We start from the raw sequence: 15,793 nt of genomic DNA, 5'->3' as shown, positions 1-15,793 counted from the left end.
TAGCTACATTAAATCATTCATATGGACCCAGCTGTAATTTCACCGTTGAATCAATAATGAATTATGTGTTGATTTTGAAAAATAAATCAACGCTGATTTGAGGTTGCTTCAATGTTTTTAGCTGCCAGGTTGTTAAATCCCTGCAGTACATGGCACTGTCATAGGCTTTTGTCATTAGTTACTGTTACTCTTTTCTGCTCTTTTAGAACTGCTATTGCTACTAGAGCTACTGAACTTGTGAAGCCTAAAGGACACACTCAAAATGGATTTGAGTGCTGGGTTTTGTTTAGTGTTTAAAAATGAATTACCTCATGGTCTGATTTTTCCACCCACAAGCGTAAATTCACCATGTTCAAGCATCAGCTGGCGAGTTGTAAAGCACACAGAAACTGAGACCTATTACTATCCAATAGGGGATTTAGATTCTGTGAATATTAGAAGAACCATATACAGTATGCTGAAATATTACTTTTTTTCTTTGAGAACACAGATATATAAATGGAAGCACTTTTTAAATCTTTCAGGCACACACAGAAAAGTTCCCTCAAAATGTTTTAGAATGATTTACTGATTTGGACATATTTGGGAAGTGATTTTTTTAGGTGCAGCTCATTTCTGAAGTGGTTTCTCTGAGTAACAAACACTACGTGTTATTGACTTACTTGAGTTTCCTGGGTTTTTTTAAACAGTAGTTTTATTTAATTACACTACACAACTTTTAGCCTAATTTCCAGTAGTAGTAACCCTAATTTTCAGTTGTGCTGACAGACTCGACTTTTAGCATCAAACTCACAGCCGGCTTCATTCACCCTCATTTTTTAAGGGCAGAATCTGGTAGTATAAACTCTTCACCAACTGGAGTCTAAACCCACTCCATCAGCAGACAACGACAACAGACCTTAAAAAGTAAGTACCAGAACAAAAAACACACACTGGCTCACATAAAAAGTAATTACATCATTTTTTATAAATGGTTGTTTTATTTTTTATTCTATCGTGTAATGTTAGAAGCTACTGCTGCACCATTTGTGTGTGTGTGTGTGTATATATATATATATATATATATATATATATATATATATATATATATATATATATATATATATACACACACACACACATACACAAACACATATATACATACACACATTTTTATTTGTATATACATTTTTATTACATATAATAACTTATTTAAATGCACTTTTCTCTCATGTAAGAAAAAATAGTAAGCATGGACCTTTCATACTATTTCACAGTGCTTCTCAAGTTAAAATACTCGACTGGTGTACAATTAAACAGAACAGACAGTTCTTTAATTAAGCAATAGAACACGAGAGGGAGTGCGTTATCGCGAAATAACATCACGGCTGTGATTTGGCTCGTGCCGTAGATCATCACAGCCGTGATGTTATTCGCGATAACACACGACCTCGAGTGTTCTATTGCTTTTATACAACAGTTTCTTTTTTTCACTAAATAAATAAAGAAAATAAATCAAAGAACTTTAAGAAATTCAGTTTGAATATGCTTTAATATGGACTGTGCCTTCCGCCAAAAAGTAGTTCCACCACAACTTAACTACATACAGTGTATGGTTCAGGCAAACTAACACCACGAAAGAATGGCTTGAAAGCAAAATTGGGAACAGTGAAGATGGTAACGTTGGGAGCGTGAAATAACGCTAATACTCTCCTCTCCAGCTCTGTGGAGTCGTCTTCAGGTGAAAGCCGCGAATTTTAGCATTTCTGCTTATTTTTCTGGGTGGTGCTGGTTTTAGCTAGCTGACTGGACTGTGGTTAGGTTAGCGTAGCTTGCTTTAGCTCAGCATTAACTTAGCTTAGCCTAGCCTGGCTGGTTAGCGTTAGACGGCATTAACCGAGCGATTTTCGTTACCTTTTTTTCCACGAAAGACGAGCCAGTGCTGCGGGCGAGCGTGCCGCCGCTGAGCGCTAGTCTGTGCTAAGCTAACGCTGCTGCGGGTGTCCTGTGTATATACGCCGACTCGGCAACGCGTCGGCGGAGAGATACAAGTTTAGTGTGAGAAGGCCGTGATGTTATCACGAAATATCATCACGGCTAGATCACTTCTCAACCTCAGATTGTGAGGTCGGAACTAACTGTTGTATAATGTGCTTTAAAAAGGGTATGGATTTCCTGCATTTTCTCTAACAACACAACCCCAAACACCACATTAAAGTGCTTTTTTTTCTAGTAGAATAATATACTGAACCACATATACTGGATTAGGCTATGTGTATTACAAAGGCTGATTACCTGAACAAGAAAAAACTCACTCAAATGAGAATCACTTAAATGGCTTACGCAAAATAAATGCATTTGAAAATGATCTGCATTTACTGGACAATGCCAACTAAAGGCACCACTGAATCTTGTTTGGGTTTTAGCAGGAATTTATGCATGGACTGGGAAACCTCCTTTTGAGTAACGCTTTTTGTGAGTCTCGCACTGTCTGTGTCGTTTCACGTCGTAGTCACCTCCGTGTGAAACGGAAAAATGACTCAAGCAAACTTCACACAAAACTTTATCAGACTCGCCTTGCACTGGTTTCACCCAGGAGTAGATAGTTTCCCAGTCTTTGTTGTAGCTGCATTTTCGCTTTTTAGCTGTGCGCGTCGCGCTTACCTCGTGCTGCACGCCGGTGCTGTTCTAACCTGATTTGAATTGGTTTGTGTTGGTGGGCGTGCCCTTAACCCGCGTCCGCGTTCCCGTTTGATTGACATGATGAAACAGCCCGCCCCGCCCCCTGCTGACAGCCTTCACTGCTTTCCCCATACAGCCGTTTAATAAATGCCAGATTACAAAACACACTTTTTAAAACTGGAGTCTGATTGTCACTAATGCGGGACAGCGACAGTGACATCTGGTCACCCTAGTAGAGACCACTAGCTGACCATGTCTCCCAACCCACTACTTTACCCAACACTTACTAAACAAATAGCAACACAAACAACTGCAGCAAGCTCATGCACCTCCATGTTGGTATCTGAATCTCTTAGATAACACAAGTCAGGTGCATGGTGGCAAGTGTTGTGAGGAATCTGGTGGTCTAGTGTGTGCTCTATATTGGTTCAGATTCTATAAAACTCTGCCAAAAAGAGTTGTGTAGTGTAATATGGCCAGACTGTTTATACTGTTTTTTTGCACTTAAAATTGTTTAATTTTTCCAAAAATCCACAGTGTGTGTTATAATCCAGTGTCCCTTATATATGAATTCTACCAGTCAGGTTTTAAGAAGCAGTTAAGCCACTCTGCTGAAGTGCAGCGTTATAAAGGATTTTCAGTGAAGTTTCTGCAGCGCTGAGGCTGGAGCAGTATTAGCATTAGCCGCTAACCGCAGCATGATGGAAATACTAATATAATGTCATTACATTGTGGAAAATAGATTGATGAATATATAAGTCAGCTAGTGTATCCAAGGCTTAATATGCTCATCATATTAAGTACATAATATGTCCGCTCTGCTGATCAAAACATCAGTGTTAGCAGGAAAAGCTCAGGGAACCAGCACTGAATAAAAAACATAACTTCCTGTGTGCTACACAGTCCTGAATTGTCCCCCAAAAATAATTCTGAATTTTCAGAAAAATATAGTTGTACAGTAAATAATAGTTAGTTCTTCTTGAAGCTAAATGGCAAAGTGTGAATTTGGATAAAAAAATAATAATTAAGCAACCATCCTCTCTCACAGGGTTAAACTAGACACACCTATCATACCATATGCAGTTCATCCTTGTTAACCCATGCCTCTCCATTTATTAATGTGTGCAGCATGTGGTTTTGCATTGTCTTGTGAGAAGGTACAATGGTATTAGAAGTGATTCGGTCATCTAGGGCATCTAAATAAAGTTTTTAACAGGTGTACAGTAACAGAAGGAAAATGTGCTTAACTTTAACATTGAATTTTGCTGATCTATTGTGTAAATCTGGTCTAATTGTGAGCTATTTCTGCTCGTACATTTGTCGTGAGCTGTTCTGACACTGGGAAATACAGCTAACATTTTGGTGTAAACGTGGGGTCACAAGGTTGTTAGATTTAAATTGGGCCCAGATTTGTGTGCTTGTTGTGTTTGCTGAGTTGCACTGGTATGCTGTTTGACTCCGGAGTTGTTTGTGTGACAGCGTTTGTCTATGGCGTTGTTAAAGGCATTGTGATGTATGCACACAAACCCTTTCACACCAGAGGCGTACAGAGCAGTGACTGTATCTATTCTATAACCCTGGACTCCTGTTTGAGGGACTCACAAAATCTCCAACAGGGGTGGTCCAATAGCAAGGCAGGGAAGTGAGGAGGGGGTGAAGTGGTGGGAGTAAGACAGAGAGAGAGAAAGAGGGAGAGTCTGAGTCTTAAGGAAGTGATGATTCCCATGGGTCTCAAAGATACCTACCCAGAGGGAACCCAGAGTCCTCCAGTGAAGATTAACAAAAAGCAGAGGACAGCAGGAGACATGGGCACACTCAGCTTTGACTAGCAGGTGGAGAAGACAGAGAAAAACAGAAGACAGAAGAAGAAGAAAAGAGAGATGCTACACAGCATACATACAAATCAACACTCAGCAGATGGAAATACGAGTTCTAAATGTAAGTAAACCACATTTGTGTAGTTCAACTTCCTGTTTGAAAAAAAACAACAATGTGCATGAAACTAAAAAAGCATTTGTATTAGTATATAGTAATGAGAAGATCAAATAATGCACTTTCCAAACTCATCTTGGATGTCCACTGCGATGTTCCATCCCAGATGGTTCCAAAATCAGAGAAGTGGATGCAACTTCTGTACATGGTTAACATAAGGCTTCTGTTTTGCTCAGTAAAGTTTTAAAAAATATTTTGTAAATCTGTGTTGGAGTGCTAGACAAAGGTTTGCCAAATAATCACTTGTCCATGTGGTTCTTCTATAAGCTATTTTTAAATGAGAGTGGTTGATGCAGTAAAGATCTTAGGCTGGCACCAATTTTCTTTATGCACTAACCCCCCCCCCCTCCCCCCCTTTTTCCTTGAATTGTTTAATGATACAATGCAATAAAGGGGAAAATATTGTAGATGTCCAGTGAAATACAAGTAGCTCAATTTTTGCTGGTTTTTGGTTTACTACAAAACTTGAACAGGAATTATTCTTTACATCGTCATTGATGAATGGACCAAAAGCAATTCTCTCAGCTGTAAAGTTGCATTGTTTTGAATATACTTTGAATATACTTGTTTTTTTATTATCACACATTTGTTAAAAACTGGAGAACTAGAGAAATCACACTATTACCACCTCATTTCTAGCCCTAAATTGCCTCATTCTGACTTTTGAGACATTTGGAATGCGCTGCCAGCCTGTAGTATAGAAATGTATGTATATATTAACAAATGAAATGAAGTTGAGGAGATAAAACATGAAATATCTTGGGTTCACACTATCTGCAATCAAAATAAAATCTAAATAAATGCAAGAAACACTTGGTTTTACTTGCATAACTCTTTACTGTACTTTACTTATGAGTCCATAATAAGTATAAGTATAATTTAAAGAGAAAAGTACTTGTATACTTGAACTTAGGTCAATGATTATACATTTATAAATGCTTATTTTTAGTCTATACTGTGTTAAAATGAAACAACTCAGCCATAGCAAAGTGTACTTGAATGCCATCCCATAATTTCACACCTTGTCTTTATTACCTTGCTTCTCGCAGGTAAAATGATCTGAGATGAAATGAAGACCTTGCATTGGACTTAATTTTCTAAGCACAGGAAGAGAAATCCTTCATCACCAGCACACCCAAACTCTGGAACCACCCTAATCTTCCATCTTTTACCACCACTCACCCTCATATAGCACCAAGAGGGTGGTCTGATTACTTACCCAGTGATGCTACATTCTTAAATACATACAATAGTGTTTTTAAAGCATCTACCTGAAGAAAGAAGATGTCTGAGTTCTCCATGTCTGAGTTGGAGTTGTTTTCTGCTTCCCCACCCCTGCTTCCCCAATGTGACTACAGTGAGTGGCCTGCAACCCGGGTGGTAATTCCGGCTGTTTATCTCCTGGCCTTTGTCGCTGGCACACTCGGTAATGGGCTGGTGCTGTGGGTATACCTGGACCGCCATGGTAAAGGCCGCAGGAACTCCAACTCGGAGCAGCTTCAGGGACCTTCTACAGGTTCTCCATCCCTCACTTCACGCTCTGTAACAGAGTCTCTAATCGCTAGCCTGGCTCTGGCAGACCTGGCTTTTGTCATGACCCTTCCACTGTGGGCAGCCTACACAGCCCTGGACTACCACTGGCCCTTTGGTGGCGCTCTGTGCAGAGCAAGTAGCTACCTGGTGGCACTGAACATGTATGCCAGCGTGTTCTCCCTGACTGCACTCAGCGTGGAGCGCTACTGCGTGATTACAAGAAGCAACAGCAACAACAGCATGCAGAGCAGAGCCACCTCAAGGGCATGCTGGGTCGTAGGGAGCATGTGGGTGGCAGCCTGCATTCTAGCGCTCCCTGCCCTGCTCTTACGAGCTGTACGAAAGGTGCACCTGGAGACTGGAGATACCGACAGTGATTGGCTGGACGAGGAGGATGGCAGTGGGAACAGTGAGGGAGGTACTCTGGTGTGCTTATGCGACATGGACTACTCCAGTCTGGTCTCTCCAGACCTGGACCCCACAGCAAGGGAGCATGCAGAGCTGATTTGGTCAGCAGCGTTGGGTTTGAAGTCTACAATTTTGGGCTTTGTGCTTCCCCTCATCGTTCTGCTGCTCTGCTACTGTTCCCTGGGGCGACTCTTGTTTCACCACTTTAACCTGGGCCCACGCCCTGACCGCCAGCGCCAGCGCAGGCTCCTTCGTGTCATCGTCACCCTTGTCCTGGCTTTCTTCCTTTGCTGGCTGCCCTTCCATGTCAATAAAACCCTTTCTGCCTTGATGGAGCTTGACCTCCTCCCTTATTCCTGTGGCTTCGACCGCTGGTTGGTAGCAGCTCATCCATATGCCATCTGCCTGGGCTACGTCAACAGCTGCCTCAACCCTCTGCTCTACGCCTGCTGCGATCCGGCATTTCGGCGCCGCTGTAGAGGCATGGTCCGTTACAGCTGGAGGTCAAGTGCAAGACGAGGGGGCGAGGAAACGAGAGCGCTGCCGAGCAAAAGCTCCGCCATGCCCTCAGGGACAAAGGAGGAAGTGGAAGAGGATGAAGAGTGTGGCAGAGTATTGGAAGGTGAGGGAGGAAAGGAGCGTGAAGTCAATGACGATAAAGCAATCTGCAAAGATGAATATTTTGAAAGGCTTTAAAAGACTTTGGGAGGCTTCCATCTACGTCTCAAGTTGCTTATGGCAGGAAAATAGGCCACATTTTACTGAAAAAATGTAGCCACCAGTTGAGCAGCTAAGGCAAAGTTGAAGATTAAAGGCTACTTTACAAAAGAAATATTAGCTGCCTTTTGTTTACCATGGAAGTTGGATGTTGGAGCTGGGAATATAAGGTATGCTATATATCAGCTAGCATTGTTCACGGTTAGCGATATACGCATTATATGGTATTTTGCCCATCAAAACAGCATGGAGAGATTTTTCACAACATGACACTGGCCAGTTCTGTGTGTAAAACTGAACGAAACCAAAAGTAGATAGAAGTGCTAATAAACTGTACAATACAACTGCTATTTTTACCACTGTTCATGTGGGTTATTGAGGCTTTCCCATCTTTCTGAGTAGGAAATCCAACCTGTAGGAAAACATTTGAAATATTTTATATGGAATACAGAATTAGTCTACCAATTAATTGTTATGTTGCACAAACAGCTTATCTAAATCACCACACACTTTAGTCAATTTACATTGACATGTAATATAAAAATAAACTTGTTAATATTATATCATACTTTTTACTAATGTAATGCAATACTGTGTAATAGTATTAAAACGGCATTATTAATATTTCAAAGTAGGCTTGGGCGATATTGACGAAAACATATAATCACATTGTTGTTTAAGATTCAGTTAACAAATATTTTCAGTTTAGTGTGAATTAAAATTATTCTTCAAGCTACAGTATTAATATATTTAAGAGGGCTATAGTTACTGCTCTTGAATCTTTTTTTCACCTCGTATCCAGTGTTTTAGGGGGTTTGTGTTTTGCAGTTGTGCTGAATGAATATTCCACACCCAAGACTGTGTCTGGGCTTGTGTGGGGGAGGAGAGGAACTTTTCCAAAGCTGTGAATCAATTGCACAATTCCATTCTGCTCTTTTCTGAGTAAATAAATGCTGATAAAAACTCATATTGCAAGGAACTGCAGTAGGAGCTCTTTAGATAAAAATGCTGTTCTCATGTTTCTCCAGGCATACTGCTAGTTTCTTCATAATACAAGTGCACCATTTTATATAAAACTCTAGTTGGCTGGTTTGACTAGAAATAAATATAAAAGAACATGGGGTCTATGACGATATTAGCACAGCAATAGTGGCAGCTAACATCATAAGCTTATTTGTTGTATTATTACTTTGGTCACCCTGTTCTCCTTAATGCCATTTACTTCAACAGCCTGTAAATATTTTGTTCTTCTTTTCAAATGTTGTTAGATGATATGAAGTAAATGATATCCATTTTACTGTAGTTTGTTTATGCGTATCTGCTGGCACTAAATGAACATTCACAGGAAGTCAATACCCACACAGTGTGGGAACCACAAAAATGGAATAATCACATTACAGTTTTTCCCATGAACGTGCCCTCAGAGCAGCCACAGAATTCCTCTGCTGTCTCCCGCAAACATGAATCATACTGCTGGACAGTGAAACTTCAATCTGAGCCTGTAAATTATTTTGTAAATACACTGCTTCCAGTTATAACATGTGCATGTAAATAAAGATGAATTTTCACATTTCGCACAGTTTCATATACAGCATATATCACAAGAAAAGCATATTACTGGAAAAAACATTGTTTTTATTTTTTTTTTCTCAATGGATTTAGATAAGCAGAACAATATACTGTAAAGTACTCCATAAGGTCGTTACTGAGAGCCAGTCAAGTCTAAGATGAGCTGATCAGATGTGTCTTACAAAGCTGAACTCATTTATTTTTCTGACACTTGACTGTCTCTTACACACATACTTTATTCCACTCACACACATAGCATTCACTCACACTCTTAAGCTCCCAGGCTTAAGCATAGTACTGGAGGTTGGCCTTCTTCTTGGCCTGTACTTCCAAAATACCCTCCATGTAGTCTTCATGATTCAGCTCAGTGGCCCCGCGACGTAATGCAATCATACCCTGAAATACAACAGAAACACCCCATAAGCAAAGACAACATTGCACAACAAGTGCAATTTATTTTACAAAAATATTAAAACAAATAAGTCTAGCCTAAAAATGAACGGAAACATTTACAACAATTCTAGGAGCAATGCGACTAATACGGCAATGCGACACAGCTGCATCATACCAGAAATACACAAAAAAATACTTTTTTTTTTGCAATATTTAAATTAATAAAAAATTAATGATTTAACAAGTCATGATATTAAAAGTTTTTAAACATTTAATAATCTTTTAATTAATTTAGTGGTGGTCTCTAGTATGAATGAACGCCCTGTGAGCTTGTTTTTAAAAAATTGCTCCAGTGGTCCTGTTTTAGATCAGTGGAGGAGTGGGCGGGGAAGAACGGCAGGATTTTGGATCCAACTCCTGAATATTCATGACATGCACACATATTGCCTCTTATTGGCTAACAGAACTGTGGCTAACAGACACTCCCTCCCTCCAAGTCTCCGCAGTGGGCGAACGCAAGCCAAGGTGGGTGAGGCCATTTACAGGTTTTACTGATTCACTTGTTTTTCTGTCCATTTTCTTATACTGGCTAATGCAGGCAATGGGGTAGAAGAGCAGATACATATGCAGCATGCATATGCAACTCGGAGTTACCTACAGTATTTCAAACAGATCAAGTAATAAATGCTTTCTAGCAAAAGGACACCATTAATAAGTGACCTGTGTCTATTGTGCATGATCACGTTGCAATGACAATGCTGAAACAATAGATTGTGCACTGCTGATATAGTCCATCATAAAGTAGATCAGTAGTATCAGTTCTAAGAATCAGTAACTGATGTTACCCCCCCTACAGTCTTTGCCTGAATAAAACTCAATGATAAAATAAATCAAAACCCACTTAACTTTAGGACCAGGAAAAAAACTATTTTTATGACACACATCAGACTACAAATAAAACTTAAAATTTTCTTACACAGGAGATAGCTTATTTAATACATATTTAAAACAAAAGTACTCACCGCCTCCACACACACAGCTTTACACTGCGCTCCATTGAAGTCATCAGTGCAGCGTGCCAGCTCTTCATAATTCACATCAGGACTAAAGAGAGTAACAAGATAAGAGAGTGAGAAAGATGAAATAGAATGAAAGAGCTAAATCGGTAACTAACATCTAGTTGTGTTTTGGCTTTAAAAGATGTAGAAAAGCACATTTTACCTGACATTCATCTTGCGTGAGTGGATCTGCATAATGCGAGCACGAGCCTCCTCATTGGGCATGGGGAATTCAATTTTACGGTCCAGCCGTCCAGATCGCAGGAGTGCAGGGTCCAGAATGTCCACCCTGTTAGTGGCAGCAATCACCTAAAAAAGTATAATAAGACATTACACTCAATACTGGCAAAAATAAACTTGCACGAGTAAAAATTAAGTTGTAAAAAGACCAAATGTGGCTGTTAGTAGCCATTAAGAAGCAGAGAAAGTGTTGCAGCATGTGTACCTTCACTTGCATGTTGGGCTGGAAGCCATCTAGCTGGTTGAGCAGCTCCAGCATGGTCCTCTGCACCTCTCTGTCTCCAGCCTTTTCACTGTCAAAGCGCTTGGTACCAATAGCATCCAACTCATCAATGAAGATGATTGAAGGGGCTTTCTCCTTGGCCAGAGCAAAGGCATCACGCACCAGTTTGGCTCCATCTCCTATGAACATCTGCACCAGCTGAGGACCAGCTAGCTTCAGGAAGGTTGCCTAAAAAAGGGGAAGATGGGTAAGAATGACTTTCATACCCCTTTGTAATAATGATCCTTAAATAAATCTTTAATTAACCCTATAAAATAATTACAATAAATAAGATATATTAAATAAATAAAAGAATATGAAGCCCAGATCAGTGGATATCAAAATGTGCCAAAAAAATAAAAATACTGTTTTCAGTTTTTTAATTGCTCAATAGGTTTGAAGCAGAGATAGGAAGGATTAGCAAAAAACTGATTCTACACATGTATACAATGTTTACAGGGGAAAAACTAAAGCTCACAAAAACACTGCTGTTGGAAAGTGGAATACACATGATTTTAATGTATACTTTCAGAGATTTAAAGATTACATGGACACATCATTGGTATAGCTACTTCACATCAGTACCTTGGTCTGTGCAGCACATGCTCTGGCCAGCAGAGTTTTTCCAGTACCGGGTGGTCCGTACATCAGAACACCTTTTGGTGGCTGGATGCCCAAATTCTCAAACTTCTCTTTGTGGTTCATGGGTAGCACAATCGCCTCCACCAACTAAACACAGCAAAACACACAAAAATCCTGATTACCTCCACTATTTAGAGATACAGGCGCTTTACTTAGCTCACAACCGTATATATACATACACAAAACACAATATATTCATATATTAATAACCGACTTGTGACACACAATGCTCCAATTGATAATTACAAAACTCGATTGAGCTGGTATTTATTTACTTTTGTGTTCTCATTTGAATTATTTAAAACTTATTCCAGCAACCTACAGTCTGTCAAAGGAGCCATGTAAAAAAAGCTCATTAGTATTTACTGACATTAACTCTTGTTACTATAACATTTGCTAAAAGTTTGTACCTCTTGGATTTGTTTGTCCAAACCACCAATATCACTGTACTGCTCAGTGGGCCTCTCATCCACCTCCATCGCCTTCACTCTAGAGTCATACTCAGTGGGTAGTGTCTCCAAAATCAGGTAGGAGTCCTTATTGACACCCTGCACACAAAAACACATGCTGAGTTGCAATACTATACGATAAGAATAAAATGAATAATATATATTTTTTAAATCCACCCAAAATCCTAGATGTAGTAGTTTACTTACCACAAGATCTCCAGGTTTCAGTTTTTCAGCATCGACCAAGCCAATCACAGGCAAGAAATATGTCTGCAGGCATAATACAACACAGTTCAAAAAGTTCAGTCTATAAGACATCACTAATATTAAAAATGTAAGCCCAATAAACTAATGTAACTAAGGCTGGTAATATTATGCTGAACTCACCTGTCGAGTGGAGGTTTTGATGACTGCACACTTTCCTTTTCTCTGAGAGTCCAGGTCAATGTTGGCACCATCCTCTTCTTGGTCATTTGGGTCCACGTCCAGCAGCTGCAAATTACAGACATCAAATCAATCAATTTCAAAAACATAAAAATAAATATTCACTTCCAGAGGTACAGAAGACAAACACCTCTTTTGAATGATTTGCTTTGCTTACCTCTATGACATTGGAGACGAGGTAGGGCAGGGTCTTATTCACTTTAATCTTCTCTGTGTTGTCCTTGATCTTGTCTTTCATGGCCTGCAGCTCATGTGTGACTCGCAACACTTCACTCTTCATGATCTGTAAGCAACACCACAAGTCATTAGCTCACTATATCTAAAAAATTTAAAATCACCTTTCAACTTTTCCATTCAACGTTAAAATCACCTACTTTAATTTCACTGTCCAACAACCGTGTCCGCTGGACAATTTCCTCAGTGGACATCTTAAGGACTTCCTCTCCAATCCCATCCTGCAAAAAACAGAAGAGGTTCGGGTTGTGGTGGATTGTACATGGCAGCAGACAACCCAGTAATCAAATGCTGAGCTGCTAGCTTATGTTTTAGAAGACAATGGACAAAATAGTGACATAAAATATATAGAAGGTATAAAATAGAATAGACTTTTAGTCCTCGTTATTAAGCATGTAATATACAATAATATATGAATTACACTGTTACTTCTTATTTAACCCCCTAACTACAGAAGGTATTTATCTTATTAATTCTACTACTACTACTACTACTACTAATAATAATAATAAAGGTTAATGATAAACTATAATTTAGATTATTTTTTTGTATTATATCCCTATAAAAGTTTATTACTAGTCTTTATTCTGTTATGCCAGTCTATGCACATTATGAAATAGTAAAACGGGTAATAGCATTGCACATTTTAAAATGTAAAAACTCACATTCCAGTCCACATTTTTGACTGATTGAGGTTAAATTTACATAAATAACTTAAAAATTGGTTTAATCCATTTTTCCAGAAACAGAATTTTAGAGAGAACAATGAATGATTCTAAGGTTTAATTCTAATTACTTGTATTACAGTTTACACAAGCACAGGCTTTTTTAAACATTCATAACAACACTAAAACAATTCAAGCAACGTTATCGTTGGGTTAACTAACCTAACTAAGCTATCAGATGAGCTTGCAGGACCGAGCCAACAGCTAAATTAACCTACAGCAACTATTAGCAAGCTATACAATATCCCTGGCTTGTAGCTAGGTTACTGCTAACAGTCAACCTTTGTAGCTAGATAGCTTTATGTAGTTAGCTATAATGCAGCAAATGGACGTTGTTCCCTTCCTTTATTCCCTTTAACCACTAAACTAGCCAAAATAGCGGTTAAGCACAATGCTAGCTGAGTTAGCTTAACTAAGCTCACCACCAAAAGCTAAGCTAGCTAGTTAAAGAAAGTAACATTTACTGCTTCTACTGTTTAGTAATCAGTATTCAGTGTTTTACGTTTAAATTAATTTACTCTACTTTCTGTACTGTTTTTATTCGCTGTAAGTTATATTAACTCGTTGGGCTCTCTGCAGTGAGATTTTTAGCACTATAGCTAAATTCCCTGTGTCATGCTGCAGACTGTTAGCTAAGCTAGCACACCGGTAAACAGCTGAGCTGCCCGGCTTTATCTCGAGTCCCCTGCTGTATTATTTAACCGCCGCTGCCTACAGAGGTTCAGTATTAAGCCTGAGATCCGTACGTAACGTTTAACACGTCCAAAACCACTATTTTATCCAGAAATAAAAACAAACCTCCACCTCATCCCACACGGATCTGTCATTCAGAGACGCCATCTTCCTCCGCTGTGGCTCCTTTCCTCTCTTCTTCTCCGGTTTGTGATTTTAGTAGGTTTGAACTGCTGCCCCCAGCGCCAGCTCTTCACCACACAGTGAAGTACTACACAGTACACTGATCTACAGTAGTGATGGGTCTAACGACCCTGAAACCTCTATCAAGGCGAAACCCCGTGTCAGTGCGCGTATCACATAGACCGATACAGTTCCTGTATCGTTTGGTAGCGATGGGTCTGACAACACTGAAACCTCGGCGCATGCACCGAGCAAACAAGGAGAACCCCTGTGTCGGTGCGTGTATCATTTTAAGGAAAACCACGTGACCGATGCAGTGCCTTGCATACAGTTGCTTGCAATGACTTTTTAAGTCCAGCAGATGTCGCCATTAAGTGATACAGCAACACTGTGTCGCTACAGTTTGGAAAATGTGGCATACACCCAATGAGGCTTCACCGGCCCATCACTAATCTACAGTAAGTTACAGTTCTTTAGTGTTATATTAACCCATAGGAGCACATTTAATGATATAAACCAGTGAGAACACCACCTTTTTCAACATTTTCATACAGTAAACAGTGATGTGTGCTGTACGGGCACAGTAATACATTTTAAATCCTTGTGATATACAGAATCTAGTGGTTTGAGTGTAGTCGCTGAACGAGGCATATGTGTAAATCACTTCTCACCATAATCTGGCATACGTAAGTAAATTAATGCTTCCACATTTTTTTCTTGTTTGCGTGAAGCATGATTATTTATTTCTGTACAGGAAGCCGAGTTTTTGCCTCAGCTTATCTAAAAGCTTTTATGGTGCTTGAAAGTAAATTTGTCGGTAATTTAATATACATTAAGAAACTGTATATTACAACAAAGCCACAATCCGAGATTAATATTTAGTAAGAAAATGGAAAATGAAGTGGTGATATTTATATATTTTGCAGTCATGGTGTATACAATGTTGCAAACCAAAAAATAAATTAAAAAACTAAAACAAGTTCATGGTTATTTTCCTTTACAAATGTTTGATCTTATAAGAACAACCAACAAGTGCTTTTGGGGCAGGGGTGTCCAAACTGCGGCCCGTTTCCTTTTTTTTGGAGCGGCCCGCGAGGTGTTTTAGAAATAAAATGAAAGTTGGAAGGTTTTTATAATGAGATTCAAAGTTTGAACGCTAGGTGTCGCTATGACATAAACCCAATTTTAAACGAAAAAAAATTCAGGCACGTTAGGAAAATTTAATTCAGAGAGAAGTATGTATGTTTAATTTGTCGGGAATCAGTATATAGTATAATATAGTACGATAATTAATAGACATTATAAAACAAAACATCATGAACATGAAAGATCTTAGTTTAAACAACACTGTCAAAGATAGATAAATATAGTTACTTAAGTAAAATTATAGTAATCAAGAAAATGTATTATTATGAGTAGTATATTTCATTATTTGTTTTATTACAAAGTCCTGTGACTGCAGAGATATTTCTCCTTCTGGCCCCCAACAAACAAAGTTTAGACACCCCTGTTTTAGGGGGTGCTTATGAGCACCACATTTGCCTCCACACTTTCACTTGTGTAGTTACCCAGTAATTAATACTCTAGAGAGATCACACGACCAGGCAGACA

General features: G+C 39.1%; 2 protein-coding genes across 3 annotated transcripts; one reads left to right on the top strand and one right to left on the bottom strand.

Moving 5' to 3' along the window:
- Positions 1–3,874: 3,874 nt before the first annotated feature.
- aplnr2 (apelin receptor 2) lies at positions 3,875–8,608 on the top strand. The gene is made up of 2 exons (XM_007244967.4): positions 3,875–4,599; positions 5,703–8,608. The coding sequence occupies exon 2, from the start codon at positions 5,938–5,940 to the stop codon at positions 7,288–7,290; it is 1,353 nt and encodes a 450-aa protein (XP_007245029.3). The 5' UTR covers positions 3,875–4,599; positions 5,703–5,937; the 3' UTR covers positions 7,291–8,608.
- A 317-nt stretch (positions 8,609–8,925) lies between these two features.
- On the bottom strand, positions 8,926–14,279 carry psmc3 (proteasome 26S subunit, ATPase 3). 2 transcript variants are annotated; one of them, XM_049471230.1, is made up of 11 exons: positions 14,126–14,279; positions 12,743–12,823; positions 12,526–12,651; positions 12,312–12,416; positions 12,132–12,194; positions 11,886–12,023; positions 11,419–11,562; positions 10,777–11,022; positions 10,495–10,640; positions 10,296–10,377; positions 8,926–9,276 (listed from the first exon to the last, which is right to left on the bottom strand). In XM_049471230.1, the coding sequence occupies exons 1-11, from the start codon at positions 14,165–14,167 to the stop codon at positions 9,166–9,168; spliced, it is 1,284 nt and encodes a 427-aa protein (XP_049327187.1). In that variant the 5' UTR covers positions 14,168–14,279; the 3' UTR covers positions 8,926–9,165. The 2 variants fall into 2 exon arrangements, with proteins under 2 accessions (XP_049327187.1, XP_049327188.1); XM_049471231.1 differs by having other exon boundaries at positions 14,132–14,265.
- Positions 14,280–15,793: the final 1,514 nt, after the last annotated feature.

Source organism: Astyanax mexicanus, chromosome 23 (assembly GCF_023375975.1).
Source record: "Astyanax mexicanus isolate ESR-SI-001 chromosome 23, AstMex3_surface, whole genome shotgun sequence".
In the NCBI taxonomy this organism is placed as follows: domain Eukaryota; kingdom Metazoa; phylum Chordata; class Actinopteri; order Characiformes; family Acestrorhamphidae; genus Astyanax; species Astyanax mexicanus.
The sequence above is the reverse complement of the archived record's forward strand: the minus strand, read 5'-3'. Positions and strand labels throughout refer to the sequence as shown.